At 45.4% G+C, this 25719-nt stretch overlaps 2 protein-coding genes across 2 annotated transcripts in view; both read left to right on the top strand.

Annotated features, from left to right (window-relative positions):
• Positions 1-808: 808 nt before the first annotated feature.
• akap8l (A kinase (PRKA) anchor protein 8-like) lies at positions 809-16852 on the top strand. Its single transcript, XM_030780331.1, has 13 exons — positions 809-884; positions 1937-1981; positions 3479-3707; positions 6755-7283; positions 9254-9368; positions 9688-9740; positions 9941-9974; positions 10724-10856; positions 11425-11566; positions 13588-13693; positions 15161-15291; positions 16168-16263; positions 16400-16852. The coding sequence occupies exons 1-13, from the start codon at positions 860-862 to the stop codon at positions 16850-16852; spliced, it is 2091 nt and encodes a 696-aa protein (XP_030636191.1). The 5' UTR covers positions 809-859.
• A 1928-nt stretch (positions 16853-18780) lies between these two features.
• Positions 18781-25719, top strand: part of LOC115817035 (bromodomain-containing protein 3) — a 25547-nt gene continuing 18608 nt past the window's right edge. The window contains exons 1-3 of the mRNA XM_030780276.1: positions 18781-18849; positions 21972-22260; positions 22954-23091. Of these exons, the coding sequence (XP_030636136.1) occupies positions 22069-22260; positions 22954-23091 (330 nt within the window). The 5' untranslated portion in view covers positions 18781-18849; positions 21972-22068. The remainder of the gene's footprint in view (positions 18850-21971; positions 22261-22953; positions 23092-25719) is intronic.

The raw sequence follows: 25719 nt of genomic DNA, 5'->3' as shown, positions 1-25719 counted from the left end.
TTTGTTCTTAAAGACAATACGTTACCTCTGCTCGGTGAAGATAATGTATGGAGGACATATCCACTCGCTCCTGTTTCTTTATGTGTTTTCTCCCCTCCTAAATTAAACTAAGGAAAACATGTTGGAGCATATGTAACTCTTAATAAAATATGGATACAAATACGGTACCTGAGTTCTCTCTCTCTCTCTGAATAAATATAAGCGGAGCAACGTTTTGTAAATTCTTGGATCTGTTTTTTAAATAAGAAAGCTCTGCGTTTCCTTCGTGGGGTGTTATCTGATTTGTGGCGATAAGTCGCCATTTTGATACTCAAAAATAGCAAAAAAAAAAAAATGAAACTAAAGCTTTGAAATGACGACCCAGTTTACCTAAGCCTAGTATTGTCACATGGGTTTCGTACATATTTTGACATTTAAAAAGGTTATATGTCATTTTTCGAGCCATGACAGAATACGTTGTTGAAGAAAAACAGGACCATTCTACTCATCTGCAGAATAAGTCATGTGCAGTTTGCACACAGCGAAGTCGTTCCCTGCAAACGTGCGAGATAGACTTCTAGTTCTTGATTTTTATTACTGTACGTGACATTGATCTCGTATTCCTTCTTCAATTTAGTGTACAAGCGCGTTTTCATTTGAACTCTTATTTTGAAAGTTCCAAGGTTGGACAAGACCTTGTTATTGATTGGATTACAGAGTTTGGACGGGATTTGGAGCACTGTGATTGGGTGTGATAGAAGTCTATCGTGAAAAGGACGTTCTAATCACTCCCCATTTCAACATCGGAGATATTTGTGTTCACCGGTAGACGCCTGCGACGGTTACGAGTGAAGCGTTGCGAAAAAAAAAAAAAAAGAATATGGACGGCCGTGGTTATAACTCAGGTAGTCGCTTTATTTATTACCTTATTTCAGATGCTAGGTACTTATGCACGCAATATTTGTTGACCAACTAACGTGCTGTGTGACAACGTAGTTGGGTATGCTTTGGTAATTAATGTACCAAGCAGTGTTTGCCACGGCTAGCTCTTTAGCTTTCCTACTAAGGGGCTAACTAACGTCTGCTAGCTGTAGCCTAGCGGAGCGACATCATCGTTTCGTGACGTAAAATACAAATATTTTGTGTGTGTATGTAAAGAACTGCGTCAGTCTTAAAACGAAGTATGAGTTTCAGCATTTCGCGTGTTTGTGCAGAAGGAAGATGTTAATATAACAAAACTTCATCGCCGAGATGCGGTAGCCTAAACTAATTTCATTGGCCTGCATCACAGTGCGTGCTAACATAGCCCTACTGCTATAGTGTGGCCTTCTGGCCCTCCATTGTTGATGGTTCACAAAAGTTACCATCGGTTTTAAAGTGAAAACGGTTCATGGTGCAATCTCCGGTGATACTAATCGGAGTACCTATCTTCAATCATCATTACATATTGTGTTAGAAAAAGAGTCAAAACACGGTTGCGCTCCATTGTAGATAAATGCAATTGACCGATAGCTTAATGATTCGACCTACCGGCGACAGCGTTGTATAGTTTTTGTCAACCCGCGTGAACAGCCAGCTGATCTTTGCATGTTTTGTTACATTTCTACGCAAGACATTGTTTATTTGCTATCCCATGTACGTGTTGTATGCTCTTGAGTCAACAGACCCTGGCTGGTGCCGTTAAAATGGAGTCGGTTTGCCTGTTAGTGCACTAAGAGTACATAGCTATTGCAAAATGGCTGCCATATCATTCTTCGATTCTAAAATTCGGGCTTTTCCACTCCATCTCACTGCATTATGCATCTGGATATTGCTACGGGAAGAATAATAGAGGCTAGTTTTGTTTTGGCGGCAGAAAGAGCTACTCATCCAGCCACGTTTAGGCTGTACGTGCGTGTCTGTATGCATCACACCTCAGTTCACGCGCTTTGTCTTCTTTCACCGCACTCTCTGACAGGCTTTTCCAGCTGGGGAGGAGGCGGCGGCGGCTCGTCCAGCAGAGGTAAGAAAGCAGCAATTCAGATTTATCCGACACACACACACACACAAAACAGTCGCTCACTCAAGACAGAGGATTGGTAGTCAGTCTTTGCATCTCCCCTCTCTCTCTCTCTCTCTCTCTTTGTCTCTTTCCTGTCTCTCTCTCATTCGTTCACGAGAGAACTCACTGAAGACAGTAAATTCTAGCAGTAATAACAGTGGTAGATTTTCTCTTGTCTGAATAGTAAAGTTTGGTGTGTTGGGTTAGTGTTAGGAGTTTGTCTGTCTCAGAAGAAACGCTGCGTTTTTAACACAGTGGGGGAAGCCGCAGTCATTTATCAGGTGTTGAATCTGTTGAGGCTGCAGACTGATCCCAGTTCAGATTTTTATCGCCACATCCTAATATGACCATAGATGACTTTGTGAGTGCATGCTTGTTCCAATAAAGAAAAACCAAAGACCTTCTAACGTGTTGTGTAGCGGTCTAGTGTCTGGAATGGGAGAGTTCATGCTCTGGTCATTGCCGTGTTGTGTAGCGGTCTAGTGTCTGGAATGGGAGAGTTCATGCTCTGGTCATTGCCGTGTTGTGTAGCGGTCTAGTGACTGGAATGGGAGAGTTCCTGCTCTGGTCATTGCCGTGTTGTGTAGCGGTCTAGTGTCTGGAACGGGAGAGTTCATGCTCTGGTCATTGCCGTGTTGTGTAGCGGTCTAGTGACTGGAATGGGAGAGTTCCTGCTCTGGTCATTGCCGTGTTGTGTAGCGGTCTAGTGTCTGGAATGGGAGAGTTCGTGCTCTGGTCATTGCCGTGTTGTGTAGCGGTCTAGTGACTGGAATGGGAGAGTTCCTGCTCTGGTCATTGCCGTGTTGTGTAGCGGTCTAGTGACTGGAATGGGAGAGTTCGTGCTCTGGTCATTGCCGTGTTGTGTAGCGGTCTAGTGTCTGGAACGGGAGAGTTCATGCTCTGGTCATTGCCGTGTTGTGTAGCGGTCTAGTGTCTGGAATGGGAGAGTTCATGCTCTGGTCATTGCCGTGTTGTGTAGCGGTCTAGTGACTGGAATGGGAGAGTTCCTGCTCTGGTCATTGCCGTGTTGTGTAGCGGTCTAGTGTCTGGAACGGGAGAGTTCATGCTCTGGTCATTGCCGTGTTGTGTAGCGGTCTAGTGACTGGAATGGGAGAGTTCCTGCTCTGGTCATTGCCGTGTTGTGTAGCGGTCTAGTGTCTGGAATGGGAGAGTTCGTGCTCTGGTCATTGCCGTGTTGTGTAGCGGTCTAGTGACTGGAATGGGAGAGTTCCTGCTCTGGTCATTGCCGTGTTGTGTAGCGGTCTAGTGACTGGAATGGGAGAGTTCGTGCTCTGGTCATTGCCGTGTTGTGTAGCGGTCTAGTGACTGGAATGGGAGAGTTCCTGCTCTGGTCATTGCCGTGTTGTGTAGCGGTCTAGTGACTGGAATGGGAGAGTTCGTGCTCTGGTCATTGCCGTGTTGTGGTGTATCTGCTAACGCAGTCTCTTCACCTTCTAGGATCAGGCAGCTATGACCTGTATGGGTATAAGGACCCCATGCCTGGAGGGGGTGGATATGGAGGGGGTGGATACGGGGGTGGGGGCCAGATGAAGAGGGGCCTCTCTGGAGGATCCCTGCTCTCTTCCACTGGAACCAGTGCCGACGCAGTCATCGCCAAAATCAACCAGCGTCTGGACATGTTGACACAGCTGGAGGGAGGCATGAAAGGAGCGGGCCGCAGTGACAGGTAACACACACACACTCACACTCGCACACACACACACACTCTCTCACACTCTCTCACACACACTCGCACACACACTCACACTCGCACACACACACACAGAGCTGTGGGTTTACATCATCTAGACATAAACACCTCTCTGTCTCTCTCTCTCTGTTTCTGTCTCTCTCTCTGTCTCTCTCTCTCTGTCTCTCTCTCTCTGTTTCTGTCTCTCTCTCTCTCTGTCTCTCTCTCTCTGTTTCTGTCTCTCTCTCTCTCTGTCTCTCTCTCTCTGTTTCTGTCTCTCTCTCTCTCTCTCTCTGTCTCTCTCTCTCTGTCTCTCTCTCTCTGTTTCTGTCTCTCTGTTTCTGTCTCTCTCTCTGTTTCTCTCTAACCTCAGCACATCTCATCCCACCACTTTCCCCACGCAGACACACACACACTCTCTGTCTCATGTCATCACATCCCACCACGTGTCCACACTCTCTCTCTCTTTCTCTCTCTGTATTTCTCTCTCTTGCTCTTAACGTTTTTGCATCTGTAACACACGTGTATACATGTACAGAAGAAATATCTGTGCATTCAGTAACACAGTGTCCCTTATACACACTCTCACATTTCAGTAACTTTAAAACGTACACTAACACAGACACACGACGCGTTGTGTGCGTCTTGTTTCACCCTCGTATTAGCATTGCCCTATTTCGGGGTCCTTTGTTGCAATTACGTCACGCACACTGTGGTCAGAGTGAACGAACAGAAGCTTATCCTCTCCAACATGTCTAACAGCACAAGCCAAGACAGTGGCCTGTCCCGCAGTCCCCCTCAAATGTCCACCCTGTTATGTACACTGTGGTCAGAGTGAACGAACAGAAGCTTATCCTCTCCAGCATGTCTCACAGCACAAGCCAAGACAGAGGCCTGTCCCGCAGTCCCCCTCAAACGTCCACCCTGTTATGTACACTGTGGACAGAGTGAACGAACAGAAGCTTATCCTCTCCAACATGTCTCACAGCACAAGCCAAGACAGAGGCCTCTCTCTCAGTGTTCTTTTTCCGCTTGTCTGACTCTCGCTGTCTCCAGACCTCAGTGGGCAGTCTTTACCTGCCTGCATCCCTCGCCTCCATCTTCTCATCTCTTCTCTTCTCTTCTCTTTTCCTCTCCTCACTTCTGCATGGACAGACTCATCCCTGCCCCCACACACTTCTCTCATACACTTACACCTTCAGCCAGGAAACAGGCAAAGCCTCCTCCCCAACAGTCACATGCTTCATTTTATCCAATAAGAAAGCCCCATTTCTCAATTGTGATTGGTCAGCTCCTCAGCATCACTGCCTGACCCCCGCCTCTTCCCTCAACGTTTCGTTACCATGGAAACATTCATCCCACACCTCACTGCTTTACACCACGGTCTCTAACCCGACCCTTCTTAACACACACACACTGCGCTGACATTTGGAAAACTGTATTTATGAATGAAAATATCTTTGGCTCCTCTAATCTCGCGACCCTTTTAGACCCTACTCCCCACCTGTCTCCCCCGTAACGGCCCAAATTGTCTGACCGTGGCACTGAAATGCTCTGTAACATTTGCTTTGGTGATGTGAATGCACTGCTCTGTGGTCCTCCCTCGTCTGTTCAGGAAAAAGCCCTGTCTTAGATTTGTTGTGCTATGATAATCAAACCAGAGGCTTTCTGCTCCCACTGTAGAACACACAGGGTGTAGTTTGCTGGTATTTTGTTCATTTTAGGAGCAGTATTTGTGTGTATTTGACATATTTAAACATAATCTGGATTCATATGTAAATTATGCTTTTTGCAGTTTTTAAAGTACGCAGAAGTTGCAGCTTTTTATTGTCTACGAAGCACCCACGGAAAAAGAAACTGTTCCCATTTAATTTATTCCTGTCAGCCACCTACTGATACACACATATTCCCACAAACCCTTTATCTGAGCACTGTCACCGCGTTGCCCGGGTCAGACTTGTGTATCCGCCAAAGCCCTACAAACTGTCAGAGCTCAGATATATTGTAGAGTTCAGACTGAATTAATCAAAACAAAACAACTCAGACTTTTTTATCACTGTAGTTTTTTTTTTTCTGTGAGCGTTGACACTTCCCTGTGACAGTTGTGGTTAGAAGCTCTTGAGTGAGATGCCCGCTGTGCCTGACAATGTTTGACGGTCAGTCCCGCTGTGCGTGGGTGTCGGGTATGGGGCTTACACCCAAACTTGACACATACGGGTTTTAATACACCTTGTGTCCCCTTATTGTTCAGAACCCTGACCAGACTGGACGTAGAAGCCATACCCCCCCCCCCACCTCCACATTAGATTAGCGGCCGAATGGTGGGCCCTGCGGTAGACAAATCTTACCCTGGCAGGCAAAGTAAATCACTTCATGAATGTTAAGAGGGGAAACTACTGGCCTTACTGTGTGTGACTGATACCAGAGTGACAGCTTATAGTTGCACTTCTCTAAGAGCAAAGTAAACATGACCACCGAAGTCTCCACTACATGAGTCTGTCTCCCTGCCATGCCCATCTCCACCACAGCGCCAAGAGCCAAGATAATGTGTCCCATGGTACAGGCCCAGGACTCTTATTCTGTCTCTCTGAGGGAATCATGACTTCCTGTGTACCTTTTGTGTAGCCACCAACTCAAGGCTCTCTCTCCACAGCTGGCCCTCCTCACAACCACGACTCCTCTCACACCTGGGGGCTCGGGAAGGGGGCAAAGAGCACTCTCTGACCCCCCTTCCTATGGTCACCCCACCCCCCACCCTTGATCCTTAGTGGTGCTGCCCACTGAGGGAGGAAGAGGGGGCAAAACTGGAGTGTGTGTGTGCACGATATGAATTTATCAGTACATCTGAAGTGTGATTTTGATTTGAGATACTCTAAACAAGACCGTTACATTTCATTTACTGAATAGTTCATGGCTCGTGTGAGTGTGAGAGAGAGAGAAAGAGAGGGGGAAAAAAGGGGTTAAATAAGGAGGAAAAGGTGTGTAAAAGAGAGAGAGAAAATGCTTCACCTTTTTGCTTGCTCTGCGCCTCCCTCCCTCCACAGGTTTGAGCAATATGAGTCCTTTGACTCTCACTCCGCCTCACTTGGCCCCCGCGATCTCTACAGATCCGGTAGCTATGGTTACAGCGACTCCCGGGGCGACATGATGGCCCAGCGCGGAGGCGTGGGCTTCGGGGCAATGGGCGGAGCTTCAGGAGGCGGAGTAGGGGGCGGCGGCTTTGACGGCTCCTCCTCTTACGGATCCGCCAAAATGCGGCCCGTCCGGGATGCCTTCGCGGGCTCCGGCTGGGGGGCGGGCCAGAGGTCTCCCCGAAGGGGGGGAGGGTCTGGGGGGCGTGGCTTCGGCCGCAGGCAGGACGCCCCTCCCATGGGCGGTGGAGCTGGCCGGGGAGGGGGGCAGGGCCACTCCCCAGGTGGGCGAGGGAAGCTCCCGTCTCTCCTGGGCCACCGAATGTACCCCGAGAGCGGGGCCTTCCAGCCACAGCACGGGCCCCAAGACTTCCCCGTCCGGCACTTTGGAGGGGGCCCAAGGGCCAACCGACAGCGCGGCCGCAAGAGGCCCCTCAACCGAGTAAGTACCTCCAGTCAAAGGCTGGGTCTGACCCTACCTAAATCTCCCCTGAACCCCAAAACATGCCTCCCAAACCTAGCCTTTAAGGCCAGGGCTATGGTGAGAAGTGTTTGAGCTTAAAAGTAAAGACAGCGTAACTCTTCCCTTGGCCTGGACTCGTACCATTACACTACAGTCAGTCAGAGCTGAAGTTTGCCCCCAGACCCAACCCCCTGCCCCCCCCCACCACATAATTTATGAAAACAGGCTTGACCTCTCCACCCCCACCACTCTGCAGAATGCCCTGGAAGCAGCGGTGCCCACAGGCAAAACATGTAGAGGTTTAAAGAGACTGCCCTACTCTGACTGTCCTCCTAAACAGACACTTTAATTTCACCTGGTTAAGTTTAAGGGGTTTTCACCTCAGGACAGCCAACCCCAGAGATCTGGCAACTAGACACTGACGTGAAGATGAAATTTGAGGATATGTGTGTTTCTTAATGGATCATTACAGATTGCAGATTCAGGGTCATGACCTCACACACTCAAATCGGTAGTAGAGGGTAGATATTTTCCATTAGATAAGTAGATGAACATACATCACTTCTGCACCGAAAGCTTGTTTGGTGTGTAAGACAGACAATAAGAGAGAGCTGTGTGTGTGTGTGTGTGTGTGTGTGAGAGAGACCAAAAGGTAAGTACAGGTTATTGACTGTAATTCTTTGTGGTGTTAAGCTGAGATTGTCGAGATGGAGCTAGTGTCTTTTTTTTCCCCATTTGTGTGTCTGTGAGTTGTGTGACAGAGAGAAGGAGCAGGGGTGTGTGAGGTGATGTGTGTGTGTGTTTGAGAGGGTGTGTGTGTGTGTGAGAGGGTGTGTGAGGAAGTCTGCGGTATGTCCATAGCAGTCTTATTGTGTACAGCAGGTGTGTACAGAGTGTTTGTTTTTTGTTGGTGTGGGTGGGTGTGTGTGTTTGTTGGTGTTGTCTATGAGGAATTGGGGGGGGGGGTGAGAGGGGTGCTGAGAAAGTGTGTGTGTATGTATGCAAGAGTGTGTCTGTGTGAGAGTCTGGAATCTCTTTACACAAGAATCTGTGTGTGTGTGAGTGTTTGTCAGTAGGAGGTCTGTATGCAAGAGAGAGAGTGTGTGTGTGTGTGTTTGGGTTTGTCAGTAGGAGGTTGTCTGTATGCAGGAGAGAGAGTGTGTGTGTGTTAGTGTTTGTCAGTAGGAGGTTGTCTGTATGCAGGAGAGTGTGTGTGTGTGGGTTTGTCAGTAGGAAGTTGTCTGTATGCAGGAGAGTGTGTGTGTGTGTGGGTTTGTCAGTAGGAGGTTGTCTGTATGCAGGAGAGTGTGTGTGTGTGGGGGTTTGTCAGTAGGAGGTTGTCTGTATGCAGGAGAGTGTGTGTGGGGGGGGGAGGGGGGGGGTTGTCAGTAGGAGGTTGTCTGTATGTAGGAGAGTGTGTGTGTGGGTTTGTTAGTAGGAGGTTGTCTGTATGCAGGAGTGTGTGTGTGTGTGTGTGTGTGTGTGTGGGGGGGTTTGTCAGTAGGAGGTTGTCTGTATGCAGGAGAGTGTGTGTGGGGGGGGGTTTGTCAGTAGGAGGTTGTCTGTATGCAGGAGAGTGTGTGTGTGGGGGGGTTTGTCAGTAGGAGGTTGTCTGTATGCAGGAGAGTGTGTGTGTGTGGGGGGGGGTTTGTCAGTAGGAGGTTGTCTGTATGCAGGAGAGTGTGTGTGGGTTTGTCAGTAGGAGGTTGTCTTTATGCAGGAGAGTGTGTGGTGTGAGTGTAGGGGTTTGTGAGTCAGTAGGGGTTTGTAAAGAGATGCCATTGTAGTGATGTGGTGTCTAGTTGTGGACTGGTTTTAGTGTTTTCTGTATTAACATGTGTGTGGTGTGAGTGTTTGTTTGTTTGTCCCCCCCCCCCCCCCCACACACACACACAGAGTAAGGTGTGGGTGGTGTGTTGATTAATATGAGTGTGTGTGTGTGTGTGTAGCAGGTGAAGCCCCAGCGTGATGGACAGAAGAAACGGAAGCAGACCCCCTCTGCAGCCGATGAGCCCGAGTCTAAAATGGGCAAGACAGAGACGATTGGAGCAGACAAGACCAATGGTAAATCTCTCCCTCTGTCTCTCTCTCTCTGTCTGTCTGTCTCTCTCTCTCCCTCTGTCTCTCTCTCTCCCTCTCTCTCTCTCTCTCTCTCTCTCTCTCTCTCTCTCTCTGTCTTTCTGTGTGTTCTCTGTTTTTTGTGCTCTCTAGTCCAGTGATCTTTCTTCCTTTATCTTTGTCTGAAAACCCATCTTTCCTCTCCACTCATCCTTTTTGTAACGTGAATTAACGCCCCCCCCCCCCCCCCCCCCCCCCCCCCCCCTCTCTCTCTCTCTCTCTCTCTCTCTCTCTCTCTCTCTCTCTCTCTCTCTCTCTCTGACAGACTCGGTAGAGCAGAGTGAGGAGGGAAAAGACACCAGGTCTCCCAGTGCTGCTGTGAGTAACCATGTCTGTATAAGGGATTTTGTTTTGGGTTTTTTAACAGAGCATCTCACATAAAATCTCACTTTGACCATTTCTCCTAGAGATTCACAGACCTAGAGAAAGAGTCAGAGTGAAACTGAACCCTAGCAAAATCTCCACAGTTTCTAAAGTGACGGGACAAACAGTCATTTTTCTCTCTCTGTGTCTCACAGGCCTCCAAACCTCCTGCCGAGGGAGAGAGTGCTGGTGAGTTTTTTTTTTTGTGCGTGTGTGTCTCTCTCTCTGTCTCTCTCTCTCCGTCTCTCTCTCTCTCTCTGTCTCTGTCTCTCTCTCCCTCTCTCTGTCTCTGTCTCTCTCTCTTCCTCTCTCTCTCTCTGTCTCTCTCTCCCTCTCTCTCTCTCTCTCTCTCCCTCTCTCTCTTGACGCTGAAAATGCACTGATATCAGTGTTTTAAACCGACATATGTTTTTCTATTTTAATGAACTTAATGTTTTTATTTCTAAAACACTTCAGTTCATTATAGCAAATGTTTGTCTTCAGTATCACTATGTAATTGGTGCTAGGGCTGCCAGTAATGACTAATTGTCTGTCGATTAATCTGTCCACTAATGTGCTTGAATACCTAGCACCAATTGTATAGTGACACTGAAGAAAAACATTTGTTATAATGAATTGAAGCGTTTTAGAGATCAAAAAGGTCCATTCAGAAAAATAAAAAAAACAACGATGTATCGGTTTAAGATATTGATGTCAGCGTTGATGTCATGGATTACGTGGACTAATCGTAGCAGCCCTAACTCTAATCTGAACTTTAATCGTGTGAAACGTCTGTAGTGTAAGTCAGGACTCAGGACTTACAGCTGTGTTTGTTGTGTTGGGAACATGGCCACTGGTCTGGAAAAAAATAAATGAATTATGTCATCAAATTCAACACTGTTAAAAATGAGTGAGAGAGAGGAAGAATGATGTAATTTATGCCCCCCCCCCCCCCCCAGCTCTGTCCATCCAGGAGGAGATTTCTCAGATGAAGAGGAAGCTGCAGGGAAAACAGACCACGCCCACTGCCCCCAAACTCAGGAAGAGACGAGGCTTCCTGGAAAGGTCAGGGGTCAAAGTTAACGCACAGAGGTCAGATTCACCATCACCTTTATTTACTCCATTTATTTACGGTTGTCTTTTTTTTTACCTTGTCTAATGTTGATTTCAGCTCTTGTTTGTCCAAGTCAAACCTAATGTGCAAAGTAGAGATTTGTTATGAAAAAAAGACATTTCGTATTTAAAAAGAAAAAAAAGGCATCTTCCTTTGAATCTCTTCTGCTGCAGTGTTGAGTCTGAGAATTCATGGTGCCTGTTCCTCTCCCCCCGTCTCACCACACTGTGTGGCTGATGTCCTCTCCCCCTGTCTCACCACACCGTGTGGCTGATGTCCTCTCCCCTTGTCTCACCACACCGTGTGGCTGATGTCCTCTCCCCCTGTCTCACCACACCGTGTGGCTGATGTCCTCTCCCCCTGTCTCACCACACCGTGTGGCTGATGTCCTCTCCCCCTGTCTCACCACACCGTGTGGCTGATGTCCTCTCCCCCTGTCTCACCACACCGTGTGGCTGATGTCCTCTCCCCCTGTCTCACCACACCGTGTGGCTGATGTCCGGGACGCTGTCGTGTCGTCTGATTGGCTATGTGTCTGCGTTCCAGGGTGATGTTTGCTTGCTCCGTGTGCAAGTTCCGCTCGTTCTACAGCGAAGACATGGCTGCTCACCTGGAGAGCCGCTTCCACAAAGAGCACTTCAAATTTCTGTCCAATCAGCTTTCAAAACCCACCACAGACTTCCTCCAGGTTTGGCCACTAAGCACTCTGACCCAGACGTGTTTGTCCTTTGGACCTCTCCGTTCATATGTGCTTTGGTAGATGAGTTTTCCCAGCAGACCTTGTGTCTGTGTGAACTCTTGAGTTTTACCTCTTAATGTCCGTGAGCAGGATGATGGTTACTGCTTTACAGTAAAACGTCAGTCAGAGTCGTGTGCTACTTTACAGTAAACGACAGTCAGGGTCGTGTGTTACTTTACAGTAAACGACAGTCAGTGCCGTGTGTTACTTTACAGTAAACGACAGTCAGAGTCGTGTGCTACTTTACAGTAAACGACAGTCAGGGTCGTGTGTTACTTTACAGTAAACGACAGTCAGGGTCGTGTGTTACTTTACAGTAAACGACAGTCAGGGTCGTGTGTTACTTTACAGTAAACGACAGTCAGGGTCGTGTGTTACTTTACAGTAAACGACAGTCAGGGTCGTGTGTCACTTTACAGTAAACGACAGTCAGGGTCGTGTGTCACTTTACAGTAAACGACAGTCAGAGTCGTGTGTTACTTTACAGTAAACGACAGTCAGGGTCGTGTGTTACTTTACAGTAAACGACAGTCAGGGTCGTGTGCTACTTTACAGTAAACGACAGTCAGGGTCGTGTGTCACTTTACAGTAAACGACAGAGTCGTGTGTCACTTTACAGTAAACGACAGTCAGGGTCGTGTGCTACTTTACAGTAAACGACAGTCAGGGTCGTGTGTCACTTTACAGTAAACGACAGAGTCGTGTGTCACTTTACAGTAAACGACAGTCAGGGTCGTGTGCTACTTTACAGTAAACGACAGTCAGGGTCGTGTGCTACTTTACAGTAAACGACAGTCAGGGTCGTGTGTTACTTTACAGTAAACGACAGTCAGGGTCGTGTGTCACTTTACAGTAAACGACAGTCAGGGTCGTGTGCTACTTTACAGTAAACGACAGTCAGGGTCGTGTGTTACTTTACAGTAAACGGCAGTCAGGGTCGTGTGTCACTTTACAGTAAACGACAGTCAGGGTCGTGTGTCACTTTACAGTAAACGACAGTCAGGGTCGTGTGCTACTTTACAGTAAACGACAGTCAGGGTCGTGTGTTACTTTACAGTAAACGACAGTCAGGGTCGTGTGTTACTTTACAGTAAACGACAGTCAGGGTCGTGTGCTACTTTACAGTAAACGACAGTCAGGGTCGTGTGTTACTTTACAGTAAACGACAGTCAGGGTTGTGTGTTACTTTACAGTAAACGACAGTCAGGGTCGTGTGTTACTTTACAGTAAACGACAGTCAGGGTCGTGTGCTACTTTACAGTAAACGACAGTCAGGGTCGTGTGTTACTTTACAGTAAACGACAGTCAGGGTCGTGTGTTACTTTACAGTAAACGACAGTCAGGGTCGTGTGTTACTTTACAGTAAACGACAGTCAGGGTCGTGTGCTACTTTACAGTAAACGACAGTCAGGGTCGTGTGTTACTTTACAGTAAACGACAGTCAGGGTCGTGTGTTACTTTACAGTAAACGACAGTCAGGGTCGTGTGTTACTTTACAGTAAACGACAGTCAGGGTCGTGTGTTACTTTACAGTAAACGACAGTCAGGGTCCTGTGCTACTTTACAGTAAACGACAGTCAGGGTCGTGTGTTACTTTACAGTAAACGACAGTCAGGGTCGTGTGTCACTTTACAGTAAACGACAGTCAGGGTCGTGTGCTACTTTACAGTAAACGACAGTCAGGGTCGTGTGTCACTTTACAGTAAACGACAGTCAGGGTCGTGTTTTACGGCTATCGTGACCTGATTGTTCTGAGTGTGGATCACCTTTTGGCGATATCTAGAAGAGCATATATGTATGTGTCTTTGTGATATCTAGAAGAGTGTATGTCTATGTCCCTTTGCAATATCTAGAAGAGTATGTCTGTCTGTGGTAAATGATCATGAGGATTAGACTGAGTGTCTGCGTGTGCGTGTGTGTCTGCATATGTGTTTGCGTGTGTGTCTGCGTGTGTGTGTTTGTGTTTACAGGAGTACCTGATAAATAAGTTCAAGAGGACAGAGGAGAGAACGAAGCAGATGGAGAATCTGAGTGCTGCCATCTGTCAAATTTATAAAGAACAGGATCTGACAAGGGGTGAGTGTGTGTGTGTGTGTGTGTGTGCGCTCTCCTCATCCCACATGTCTGGAAACACCTCGGTTTGTACTTGGTGATTTGTGTGTGTGTTTTCTGTCTGTTGTGACAAGTGGGTGGTGGGTTGTGGAAAAACGGGGTGTGTGTGTGTGTCGGGGTGTGTGTGTGAGGACCAGTTTTACTTTTAGACCTTGGGAGTGAGGACATACTGGTCCTCACTTCTCCAAAGGGCTGTTAGAGGGTTAAGACTTGGTTTTAAGGCTCAGGTTAGATTAGGTTTAGGTCAGGGTAAGGGGTTAGGGAACAATGAGTGTCCTCACAAAGATAGAAGTACAAGTGTGAGTGTGTGTGTGTGAGAGTGCAGTGTTGAGGGTAAGGAGATACAGAGTAACGTGTTTCTGTAATTATGTTACTTTCCTCCTTAATGAAGTAAAGCATTACTGTTACTGGATTATTAAAATGTCCATTCCTGCATTACACATGCCTTTTCAAAAGAATGTTTTTCATCCTGAGTATTTAAATTTAACTAAATAAAACTGATACTTCTGGTCGTTGGTGCTAATTGGTCAATACAGTGCTCCAACGATGTTCAAATACATGATTATAGAAGCAGCTATGATGCGACACACACCTGTTCACCTTAGCTGTGTATCTATAATATGACTACCCACTGTCACTAAGGAGAGACTTGGGTCCTTGACAGTAGCTCCCTTTAAATGGGACATGGCCGACAACTGGTTAGTTAGCTAGTTAGCAAGGTCTGCTACATTTGCGGAAACTCGAAAATACGGTGTAACCAACCAGGACAATAATATGGAGATGTTTAAGGTCACTTTTAATCACAAAATACAGATAACACAGCTGTCAGCTGATGACGATACCAAAACGTATTACCTCAGAAACTACCAGTGGTGAAGAGTTTTTGTGTGAACTACAGGTGTCTGCTCTCTGTTCCTCAGGCTTTCACATGGCCTGGTTTGAAATCTCATAGGTTTGGTGGATCATTTTCACCATGTGTCTGATGTATCAGTTTTACTGTGTAGACTGCTCCAACCAGTGTTGGCTACACTGTTTTCTAATTAAAGGCTGATAAGTTGTGTCTTTAACTGAGTTCATACTTTGCACTAGGCTGTTGCATTGAAAGTAAAGTAATGAAAGGACTATGATGTTTGTCCTTGTATTATTATGTGGTAAATTGGGGAATTTGTAGTTTTAGAGAGTAATTTAAAAGTAAAGTAATGAGTAGTGCAATCACTTTTCAAAAGGAGTAATGAGTAAAGTAATCCCATTACAATTTCAAGAAGTAATTGGTAACTTAGAACTAATTTCTTTTTTGAGTAACTACCCTAGCACGGTGTGTGTGTTTGTATGTAACCTTGTCCTGTAAGTTGCAAACTTTGATTGAGTGTGTGTGCGTGTGTGTAAAACTCTGTATGATGTGTTATGTGTCTGTTTAACTCTGTGCTATAGACATTGGGATGGAACACTTTATGAAGAAGGTTGAAGCTGCTCACTGTGCCGCCTGCGATCTGTTCATCCCAATGCAGTACCATCTGATTCAAAAACATCTCAAATCACCAGACCACAACTACAACCGCAAGGTGCATGCACACACACACACACACACACACATACACACGTCCCAATGCAGTACCATCTGATTCAAAAACATCTCAGATCACCAGACCACAACTACAACCGCAAGGTGCATGCACACACACACACACACACACACATACACACGTCCCAATGCAGTACCATCTGATTCAAAAACATCTCAAATCACCAGACCACAACTACAACCGCAAGGTGCATGCACACACACACACACATGTCCCAATGCAGTACCATCTGATTCAAAAACATCTCAAATCACCAGACCACAACTACAACCGCAAGGTACTCACGCACACACACACACACACACACACACACACACACACACACACACACACATACACACACATGTCCCAATGCAGTACCATCTGATTCAAAAACATCTCAAATCACCAGACCACAACTACAACCGCAAGGTACTCATGCACACACACACACACACACACACACACACATACACACACATGTCCCAATGCAGTACCATCTGATTCAAAAACATCTCAAATCACCAGACCACAACTACAACCGCAAGGTACTCACGCACACACACACACACACACACACATACACACACATGTCCCAATGCAGTACCATCTGATTCAAAAACATCTCAAATCACCAGACCACAACTACAACCGCAAGGTACTCACGCACACACACACATACACACACATGTCCCAATGCAGTACCATCTGATTCAAAAACATCTCAAATCACCAGACCACAACTACAACCGCAAGGTACTCACGCACACACACACACACACACACACGTCCCAATGCAGTACCATCTGATTCAAAAACATCTCAAATCACCAAACTGCTACAGCAGTAGGTTAACCTTTTGACCTTCCACCTCAGGGCATGATGGAGCAGTCGAAGAGGTCGAGTCTGTCAGTAGCTCGGAGCATCCTCAACCACAAGGTCATTGGCAAGAAACTGGAGAGCTATCTGAAGGTGTGTGGTGTCTGCTCTGTATCTGACCCTCACTGGCGCTGCTGCCTCAGCACACACAGTACATTACACGCTCAAACACTCAAAGCCCAAGTTAAAAAGCACGGCTATCACACATTCTGTGTCTCTCACTCTCCAGGGTGAGAATCCGTTTACCGGTAACCAAGATGACCAGGACGCAGAGGAATCCATGGTGATGGAGGTGTCAGAGGTGGATCTGACCAATGAGAGCCCTGTAAAGGCAGACCAACAGGAGAAGGCGGATCCATCTTCGGAAGATCCGGCCCAGGCTCCCAAGTCCGAGGGGAAAGATGGGGGGAGCGATGAGGCAGAGATGATGACGGAAGAGGGGGCCCATGGGATAGAGGGAGAGAACGGAGGAGAGGAAGAGGAGGATGAGGAGGGCATTGAGCTGGGAGATGAAGAAGGAGAGGAGGGGCTGGAAGTGGGAGACGGCGAGGAGGAGGAGGAGGGGCACGAGGAGATCTTGGACGAAGTGTTAGACGGGGAGGAAGCCGAGGAACAGGCAGACGGAGACGGGGAGAAACAGGAGGAGAAAGGCGGCGATGCCGACCAGGTTGTCATCGAGTGACCCTCGTTTCTGATGGGTCTTTTTCAGCCTTTCACCTGTAAATTTGAGTATTTGATGAAGTCTGTACAGGTTCCCATGACCGCCGCAATGTGGACCAATCAGAGTGCGGTTCACTCCTCTCCCCTCCCACACACTGCCTCTCTGTCCAATAAAATCACCCATTCTGTCTCATTCTCATATGCACTCATACACTAGTATCTCCACAGTTATTCCATTTTTTTTATTCTGTATATAGTATAGACTTTTATTGTGCCTTTTAGTTACAATTCAGTTTCTCCTACACTTTTTTTTTTCTTCTTCTTTTCTTTTTTTCTCAGAATTTCATTGGCCGTTTGAACTTGGAGTGCATGTTATTTTTGTGTGTTCAAACACATATGATTGGCAGTGCAAATCGCCACTCATCTTTCTTCAGATATCATTGGTCAGCTGGATAGTGCTTTCTCTTCCTTTTTTTTTTTTTTTTTTTAATGTGTGTGTGTTTTTGTGTATGTTTGTGTTATATTAGAGAGAAAAGAACGAGCCTTGTATTTTACACCAGTTTCACGTCGACTTCTCTTTGACAAACAAATAAATGTTTATAGGCGCCGCCTCAACCAGTGTTGCGTTTCTATGTTTAACACTAGACTTTGTTCTGCCTCTGTGTGCTGCTTGGTGGTCAGTCTCTCTCACACGTCCACATGAGCCTTTAACACACACACTCTCCCTCAGGGTCAAAACAGGTCATGTTTACCAAATGCTCTGGAAATCAAAATATTAAGTTAAGTTTTACAAAGTCAAGTTTCAGTGATTGCGCACACAAAGTGTGAGCAGTGAATTTGTCCTCTGCATTAACACACATTAACCCATCCAACACACCAGTAGTGAACACACACACACCAGACGCTGGAGCAGTGGGCAGCCTTCTGTGAGCGCCAGGGGAGCATTGGGGTTAAGTGAATTTGTCCTCTGCATTAAACCCATCTAACACACCAGTAGTGAACACACACACACACCAGACGCTGGAGCAGTGGGCAGCCTTCTGTGAGCGCCAGGGGAGCATTGGGGTTAAGTGAATTTGTCCTCTGCATTAAACCCATCTAACACACCAGTAGTGAACACACACACACACCAGACGCTGGAGCAGTGGGCAGCCTTCTGTGAGCGCCCGAGGAGCATTGGGGTTAAGTGCCTTGCCCAAGGGCACACAGCCGTGGATGTTGGGCCTGGGAATCGAACCGGCAACCCTCCAGTCACAAGCCCGGTTCTCTAACCATTGTTTAAATACACAATATTAAATTTGGCAAATCATGTTAGTGTTGTAGCATCACCAAAGGGGTTTAAAAGATCTTTGACTTAGCTATTTTATAACACTCGGTAGCACAAAGCTTTAGTCAGTTAGTCCTGACTTACAGCTGCAGTTACAGTAACACAGTCTGTCAGCGTGTTACATGTGTTCAAAGCATTACTCTGAAACTTGTTTGCCCACAAAATCTATGATTATGTCTAGCATTTAAAATTTCAGCCATTTCAGTGTTTTTTTTTTCCTCGTGAAGTTGGCACCAAGAGGCTTTGACAAGTACAGTGTTTGGACTGCGTACTGGGAATGTCAAATGTGATTCGCTTTTTATTGTATCTCCTGGTCTGAATTCTGATTCTGTCCAAGTGACTATTATTTTGAAAAGGTGGCTGTTTTTAGAGACTTCACGACACACCTCGAAGGAAACGCCGAACTTGCGTTTATACTTATACATTTGTCTTTAGGCTACTTAAGTAAACTGGGCAAAGGTTCAGAGTTTTTAAAAAAAAATGTATCGACATTTCAGTTATATAAAATTATTTTAAAGGATACGCACACACACAAAAACTGTTCAGAAGTACCACAGAACGGGACGTTCCCGTTGCGGTGGGTGTGTGTGCGTGTGACGTCATTGACGTCAGGCGACTGTCTGTGTTTGCGGTGGAATCGGTCGCGGAGAGGGGAAGACCCACACGCGCACACTGACAGCCCCGCGTAAAAGGTAAATAAAACGAGGTTTACTTGTATTCGTATCTGTAATGTGTGGTAGTGTATAGAATATGGACTTAAAATGGTTGTGGTGAGGGGTTTAGAGCTATCCAGCTGGAAATTGAAAATTAGGTCGCGAAACGGGTCCGTGCGACGCCAAACTAGGAACAAGTGATGTGTTTAGAGGAGGCCTTTTTCGCCGGTGAAATATCATTTATGTTATTTTGATTTTAGTTAGTAAGTGTACCTGTTTTGGGCTTTTAGTGAGTATGTGTGTTTTTGCGCTTGGTGTAGACGCTGCCTTCGATTTTTTCTGTGTTTTAGTTGCTAGAATGTGCGATCCATACCTAGGGTACATGTTTGTAACCTAGCCGTAGGCCGTATTCGTGACATAAGTTACGACCTCCCTGTTACGTACGAGACGTTAACTGTACCCGTGCTACGTGTGGAATCCTACGTAAATTGTTTCGCGAATATGTAGACAGATCGAGTTGAATTCCCGAAATGTGTTTACGTTACGTCTAGTGAGGAAAGTACAGCGAGGAAGAATAAGGGGAGTTCGCGGAATGGGGATTATCGGAGCTGTTTGCCCTCGCTCTGTGCGTGCTTTGAACCCCAGTCGCTGTTTAAAGTGCTTATCTTGCGCTGGAGGTTGGCTGGAACGGTCGCCATTTTGGTGTTTTATTTGTTGATGTTTGTGCTTGACTGGTAAAATAAACCCGCTAGAGAGCTAGCCACCTCACAAAATCACTTCATGGAGTTACCGTTCTTCCAAAATAGCGTGACGCAATTCTTTCTCTGGACCGTAATGTAATGTACGGGTTTTCTCGGGGTTGGATAGCGCGATCTGATTGGCCAAGTCGTCTTGTTGACAAGTCTCATGTGCGTTTGCGGAGTCGTAATGTTCCAGCAGCAACCAGTTGCGAGAGCTACTACAGTAAGTTTTACATGAAGGTTGTTACTTTTGGCAGAAATAAACACAATGGACATTGCAGTGATCAGAATTAACGTTTTTGTTGTAATGGCTTTGACTTCCAGTTTCATGCCAGCAAAGATTTTTTAAATCTACTAGTTCTGCTGAAAGGATGCTCAACTACCTCACACTGTATGTAAAGATCGTTCCCAAATGAGAACCTGAAGTTCAGTTTGAGATGCATATGACCAAAAAACAGCATGCTCGTATTTTTGCTCACGTGAGTAACTAATTTTACTCATTTGAGTAACTAACTATGAGTAACTATGAGTAACTAACTTTACTCATTTTACAGAACCATTAAATGATTAACTTAACTCATTTATTTTACAGAACTATTAAAATGATTAACTTAACTCATTTATTTTACAGAACTATTAAAATGATTAACTTAACTCATTTATTTTACAGAACCATTAAAATGATTAACTTAACTAACTTATATTACAGAACCATTAAAATGATTAACTTAACTAACTTATTTTACAGAACTATTAAAATGATTAACTTAACTAACTTATATTACAGAACCATTAAAATGATTAACTTAACTGACTTATTTCACAGAACTATTAAAATGATTAACTTAACTAACTTATATTACAGAACCATTAAAATGATTAACTTAACTCATTTATTTTACAGAACTATTAAAATGATTAACTTAACTCATTTATTTTACAGAACCATTAAAATGATTAACTTAACTAACTTCACTTAAATGCTGTAATTGGGAACAGCCCCTCTCCTGCAGCCAAGTTTCTAACTGAATACTCGTATATGTGTTTCCATACGTAAACATAAATATGAGAATTTCACATCTATGCCAGCAGCCTTGGGCTAAAACACACACACACACACACACACACACACACACACACACACAATCTCACACATTTAGGGAAAATATCCAACCTTCCTGCTGTTGCATAAGCCCCTGTCTTCCATGCTCTTCCGTGTCACAGCTCTGGTGTGTTTCTGAGAAACGTGAGAAAAAGAGAGAGGTGTTTGTACCCGGGGTTCTCCGTAAAGGCCTTTAAGGTGAAGGTGAAGTGACATTTACACAGACAGGTGTTTGTACCTGGGGTTTGCCGTAAGGGCCTTTAAGGTGAAGGTGAAGTGACATTTACACAGACAGGTGTTTGTACCTGGGGTTTGCCGTAAGGGCCTTTAAGGTGAAGGTGAAGTGACATTTACACAGACAGGTGTTTGTACCTGGGGTTCTCCGTAAGGCCTTTAAGGTGAAGGTGAAGTGACATTTACACAGACAGGTGTTTGTACCCGGGGTTTTCTGTAAGGGCCTTTAAGGTGAAGGTGAAGTGACATTTACACAGACAGGTGTTTGTACCCGGGGTTAAAGGTGCGTAAGGGCCTTTAAGGTGAAGGTGAAGTGACACTGTGAAAGGTCTCAGCTGTGTTCAGGAAGCCTTCATACCTACTTGCTGACATTTAACCTTTAACCCTAAGCTCCCCTGAGTGAGTGAGTGAGTGAGTGAGTGAGTGAGTGAGTGGGTTTACTGGAGAAGATGCTGTTCATTCCCAGAGTAAAACTGGATTCATTTGAGTCTGTGGTCTGGTTCCTCCTCCTAATACCACCGGCTTCAGATGACTAAACCAAGTCTCTCCCCTCCATCACACACACAGACGAACACGCACACACGTATACACACACACGCACGCATGCACACACGTATACACAAACGCACGCTTGCACACACACACGCTTGCACACACGTATACACACACGCACGCATGCACACACGTATGCACACACGCACGCATGCACGCACGTATGCACACACGCACGCATGCACACACATATACACACACGCACGCATGCACACACGTATACACACACGAACGCATGCACACACGCACACACGTATACACACACGCATGCATGCACACACGTATACACACACGCACACACGTATACACACACACACACACACGCACCCACATATACACCTACGCACGCATGCACACGTGTATACACACACACACGCACGCATGCAAACATGTATACACGCTCGCATGCACACACGTATACACACACACACACGTACACGCATGCACACACATATACACACACGCATGCATGCACACATGCATACACACTGACACATGATAATGATAATGATGGTGATGGTCTTCTCTTGCAGCGAGGTGTGTGTTATGGCTTTACCAGCCCTGACCCGGACCTCTCCGTTGTCACCACCAATCTGACGCAGTCTAACTACTTCCCTCTGGCCAATCAGAATGGGGGATGGCCTGGAGGCCCCTCCCCTCATCCAGAACCCCCTGCCCCCTGAGACATTTAACCCCTCCCGCCCTCCTCGATACACCAATCAGCTGCAGTATCTCCTGAAGAATGTGCTGAAGTCACTTTGGAAGCACCACTTCTCTTGGCCTTTCCAGGCTCCCGTAGACGCCGCCAAACTCAACCTGCCGGTGAGTCTCTCTGTCTCTCTGCCTGCCTGTCTGTCTGTCTGCCCATCTGTCAGTCTGTCTGCCGGTGAGTCTCTCTGTCTCTCTGCCTGCCTGTCTGTCTGTCTGCCCGTCTGTCAATCTGTCTGCCGGTGAGTCTCTCTGTCTCTCTGACAGATGGGCAGACAGACAGACAGGCAGGCAGTCTGTCTGCCGGTGAGTCTCTCTGTCTCTCTGCCTGCCTGTCTGTCTGCCTGCCCGTCTGTCAATCTGTCTGCCGGTGAGTCTCTCTGTCTCTCTGCCTGCCTGTCTGTCTGTCTGCCCATCTGTCAGTCTGTCTGCCGGTGAGTCTCTCTGTCTCTCTGCCTGTCTGCCCGTCTGTCAGTCTGTCTGCCGGTGAGTCTCTCTGTCTCTCTGTCTGTCCATCTGCCCATTTGTCTGTCTAACTGTCTGTCCGCCAAACTCAACCTGCCGGTGAGTCTGTCTGTCTGTCTGTCTCTTTCTGTGTGTGTGTGCGCATGTGTGCGTGTTAAGAAAACAGTCATTTGAGTTGAAATTTAGGAGGAAACAGCTTTAATGACAGTGAATAGAATCCAGTGTGTTGTGTTGCCACAGTGTCATGTATCTCAGTAATGCTGACCTTACCCAATACTCAACATCACAGTCCTGACAACTACCCCTGCTGTTAGTGACACCCTCTCTGTCCTCCTCGGTCAGGACTACTATAAGATCATAAAAACCCCTATGGACATGGGAACCATTAAGACCAGACTGGAGAGCGGGTATTACTGGAACGCCCAGGAGTGTATACAAGACTTCAATACCATGTTTACCAACTGCTACATCTACAACAAGGTACTCACACACACACACACACCACTCACGCACACAAACACATACACACCACACACACACACACACACGCGCCACTCACGCACACACACACACCACTCACGCACACAAACACATACACGCCACTCACGCACACATACACATACACACACACACAACCACACACACACACATACACCACTCACGCACACATACATACACACACACACATTACTCACGCGCACACACACACACACACACACACACACTCGCACGCACGCACACACACACACTTTCTCTCTCACACTGACACTAACATACATGCAGCCTTGAGAAAAAGTTTGAAACCCATAGGAATCAGTATTGGTTCTGACCCTGAGAAACCCATATTGATACCAAAACACAGGATTATATCAACAGCAGTGTGTCTTATACACAGGATTAAATCAACAGCAGTGTGTCTTAAACACAGGATTAAATCAACAGCAGTGTGTCTTATACACAGGATTAAATCAACAGCAGTGTGTCTTATACACAGGATTAAATCAACAGCAGTGTGTCTTAAACACAGGATTAAATCAACAGCAGTGTGTTTTATACACAGGATTAAATCAACAGCAGTGTGTTTTATACACAGGATTAAATCAACAGCAGTGTGTCTCAAACACAGGATTAAATCAACAGCAGTGTGTCTTATACACAGGATTATATCAACAGCAGTGTGTTTTATACACAGGATTATATCAACAGCAGTGTGTTTTATACACAGGATTAAATCAACAGCAGTGTGTTTTATACACAGGATTAAATCAACAGCAGTGTGTCTTAAACACAGGATTAAATCAACAGCAGTGTGTCTTAAACACAGGATTAAATCAACAGCAGTGTGTTTTATACACAGGATTAAATCAACAGCAGTGTGTCTTATACACAGGATTAAATCAACAGCAGTGTGTTTTATACACAGGATTAAATCAACAGCAGTGTGTTTTATACACAGGATTAAATCAACAGCAGTGTGTCTTATACACAGGATTAAATCAACAGCAGTGTGTCTCAAACACAGGATTATATCAACAGCAGTGTGTTTTATACACAGGATTAAATCAACAGCAGTGTGTTTTATACACAGGATTAAATCAACAGCAGTGTGTCTTAAACACAGGATTAAATCAACAGCAGTGTGTTTTATACACAGGATTAAATCAACAGCAGTGTGTTTTATACACAGGATTAAATCAACAGCAGTGTGTTTTATACACAGGATTAAATCAACAGCAGTGTGTCTTAAACACAGGATTAAATCAACAGCAGTGTGTTTTATACACAGGATTAAATCAACAGCAGTGTGTTTTATACACAGGATTATATCAACAGCAGTGTGTTTTATACACAGGATTATATCAACAGCAGTGTGTCTTAAACACAGGATTAAATCAACAGCAGTGTGTTTTATACACAGGATTAAATCAACAGCAGTGTGTTTTATACACAGGATTATATCAACAGCAGTGTGTCTTATACACAGGATTAAATCAACAGCAGTGTGTCTTAAACACAGGATTAAATCAACAGCAGTGTGTTTTATACACAGGATTAAATCAACAGCAGTGTGTTTTATACACAGGATTATATCAACAGCAGTGTGTTTTATACACAGGATTATATCAACAGCAGTGTGTCTCAAACACAGGATTATATCAACAGCAGTGTGTTTTATACACAGGATTAAATCAACAGCAGTGTGTCTTATACACAGGATTAAATCAACAGCAGTGTGTTTTAAACACAGGATTAAATCAACAGCAGTGTGTTTTATACACAGGATTAAATCAACAGCAGTGTGTTTTATACACAGGATTATATCAACAGCAGTGTGTTTTATACACAGGATTAAATCAACAGCAGTGTGTCTCAAACACAGGATTAAATCAACAGCAGTGTGTTTTATACACAGGATTAAATCAACAGCAGTGTGTTTTATACACAGGATTATATCAACAGCAGTGTGTTTTATACACAGGATTATATCAACAGCAGTGTGTTTTATACACAGGATTAAATCAACAGCAGTGTGTCTTATACACAGGATTAAATCAACAGCAGTGTGTTTTATACACAGGATTAAATCAACAGCAGTGTGTCTTAAACACAGGATTATATCAACAGCAGTGTGTCTTATACACAGGATTAAATCAACAGCAGTGTGTCTTATACACAGGATTAAATCAACAGCAGTGTGTCTCAAACACAGGATTATATCAACAGCAGTGTGTTTATACACAGGATTATATCAACAGCAGTGTGTTTTATACACAGGATTATATCAACAGCAGTGTGTTTTATACACAGGATTATATCAACAGCAGTGTGTCTTAAACACAGGATTAAATCAACAGCAGTGTGTTTTATACATAGGATTAAATCAACAGCAGTGTGTTTTATACACAGGATTATATCAACAGCAGTGTGTTTTATACACAGGATTATATCAACAGCAGTGTGTCTTAAACAGAAGAAATTCTGTATATTAGAGCGGCCAAAGTTCTGAGTCCTCACCTTAGCAGTAACACATCTAAACTGGTAATACACCCCAGTAACACATCTAAACTGGTAATACACCCCAGTAACACATCAAAACTGGTAATTCAC

The sequence above is a fragment of the Chanos chanos genome, chromosome 7 (assembly GCF_902362185.1).
Source record: "Chanos chanos chromosome 7, fChaCha1.1, whole genome shotgun sequence".
Lineage (NCBI taxonomy): Eukaryota > Metazoa > Chordata > Actinopteri > Gonorynchiformes > Chanidae > Chanos > Chanos chanos.
Note: the sequence above shows the minus strand (reverse complement) of the source record. Positions and strands in the feature narration are given on the sequence as shown.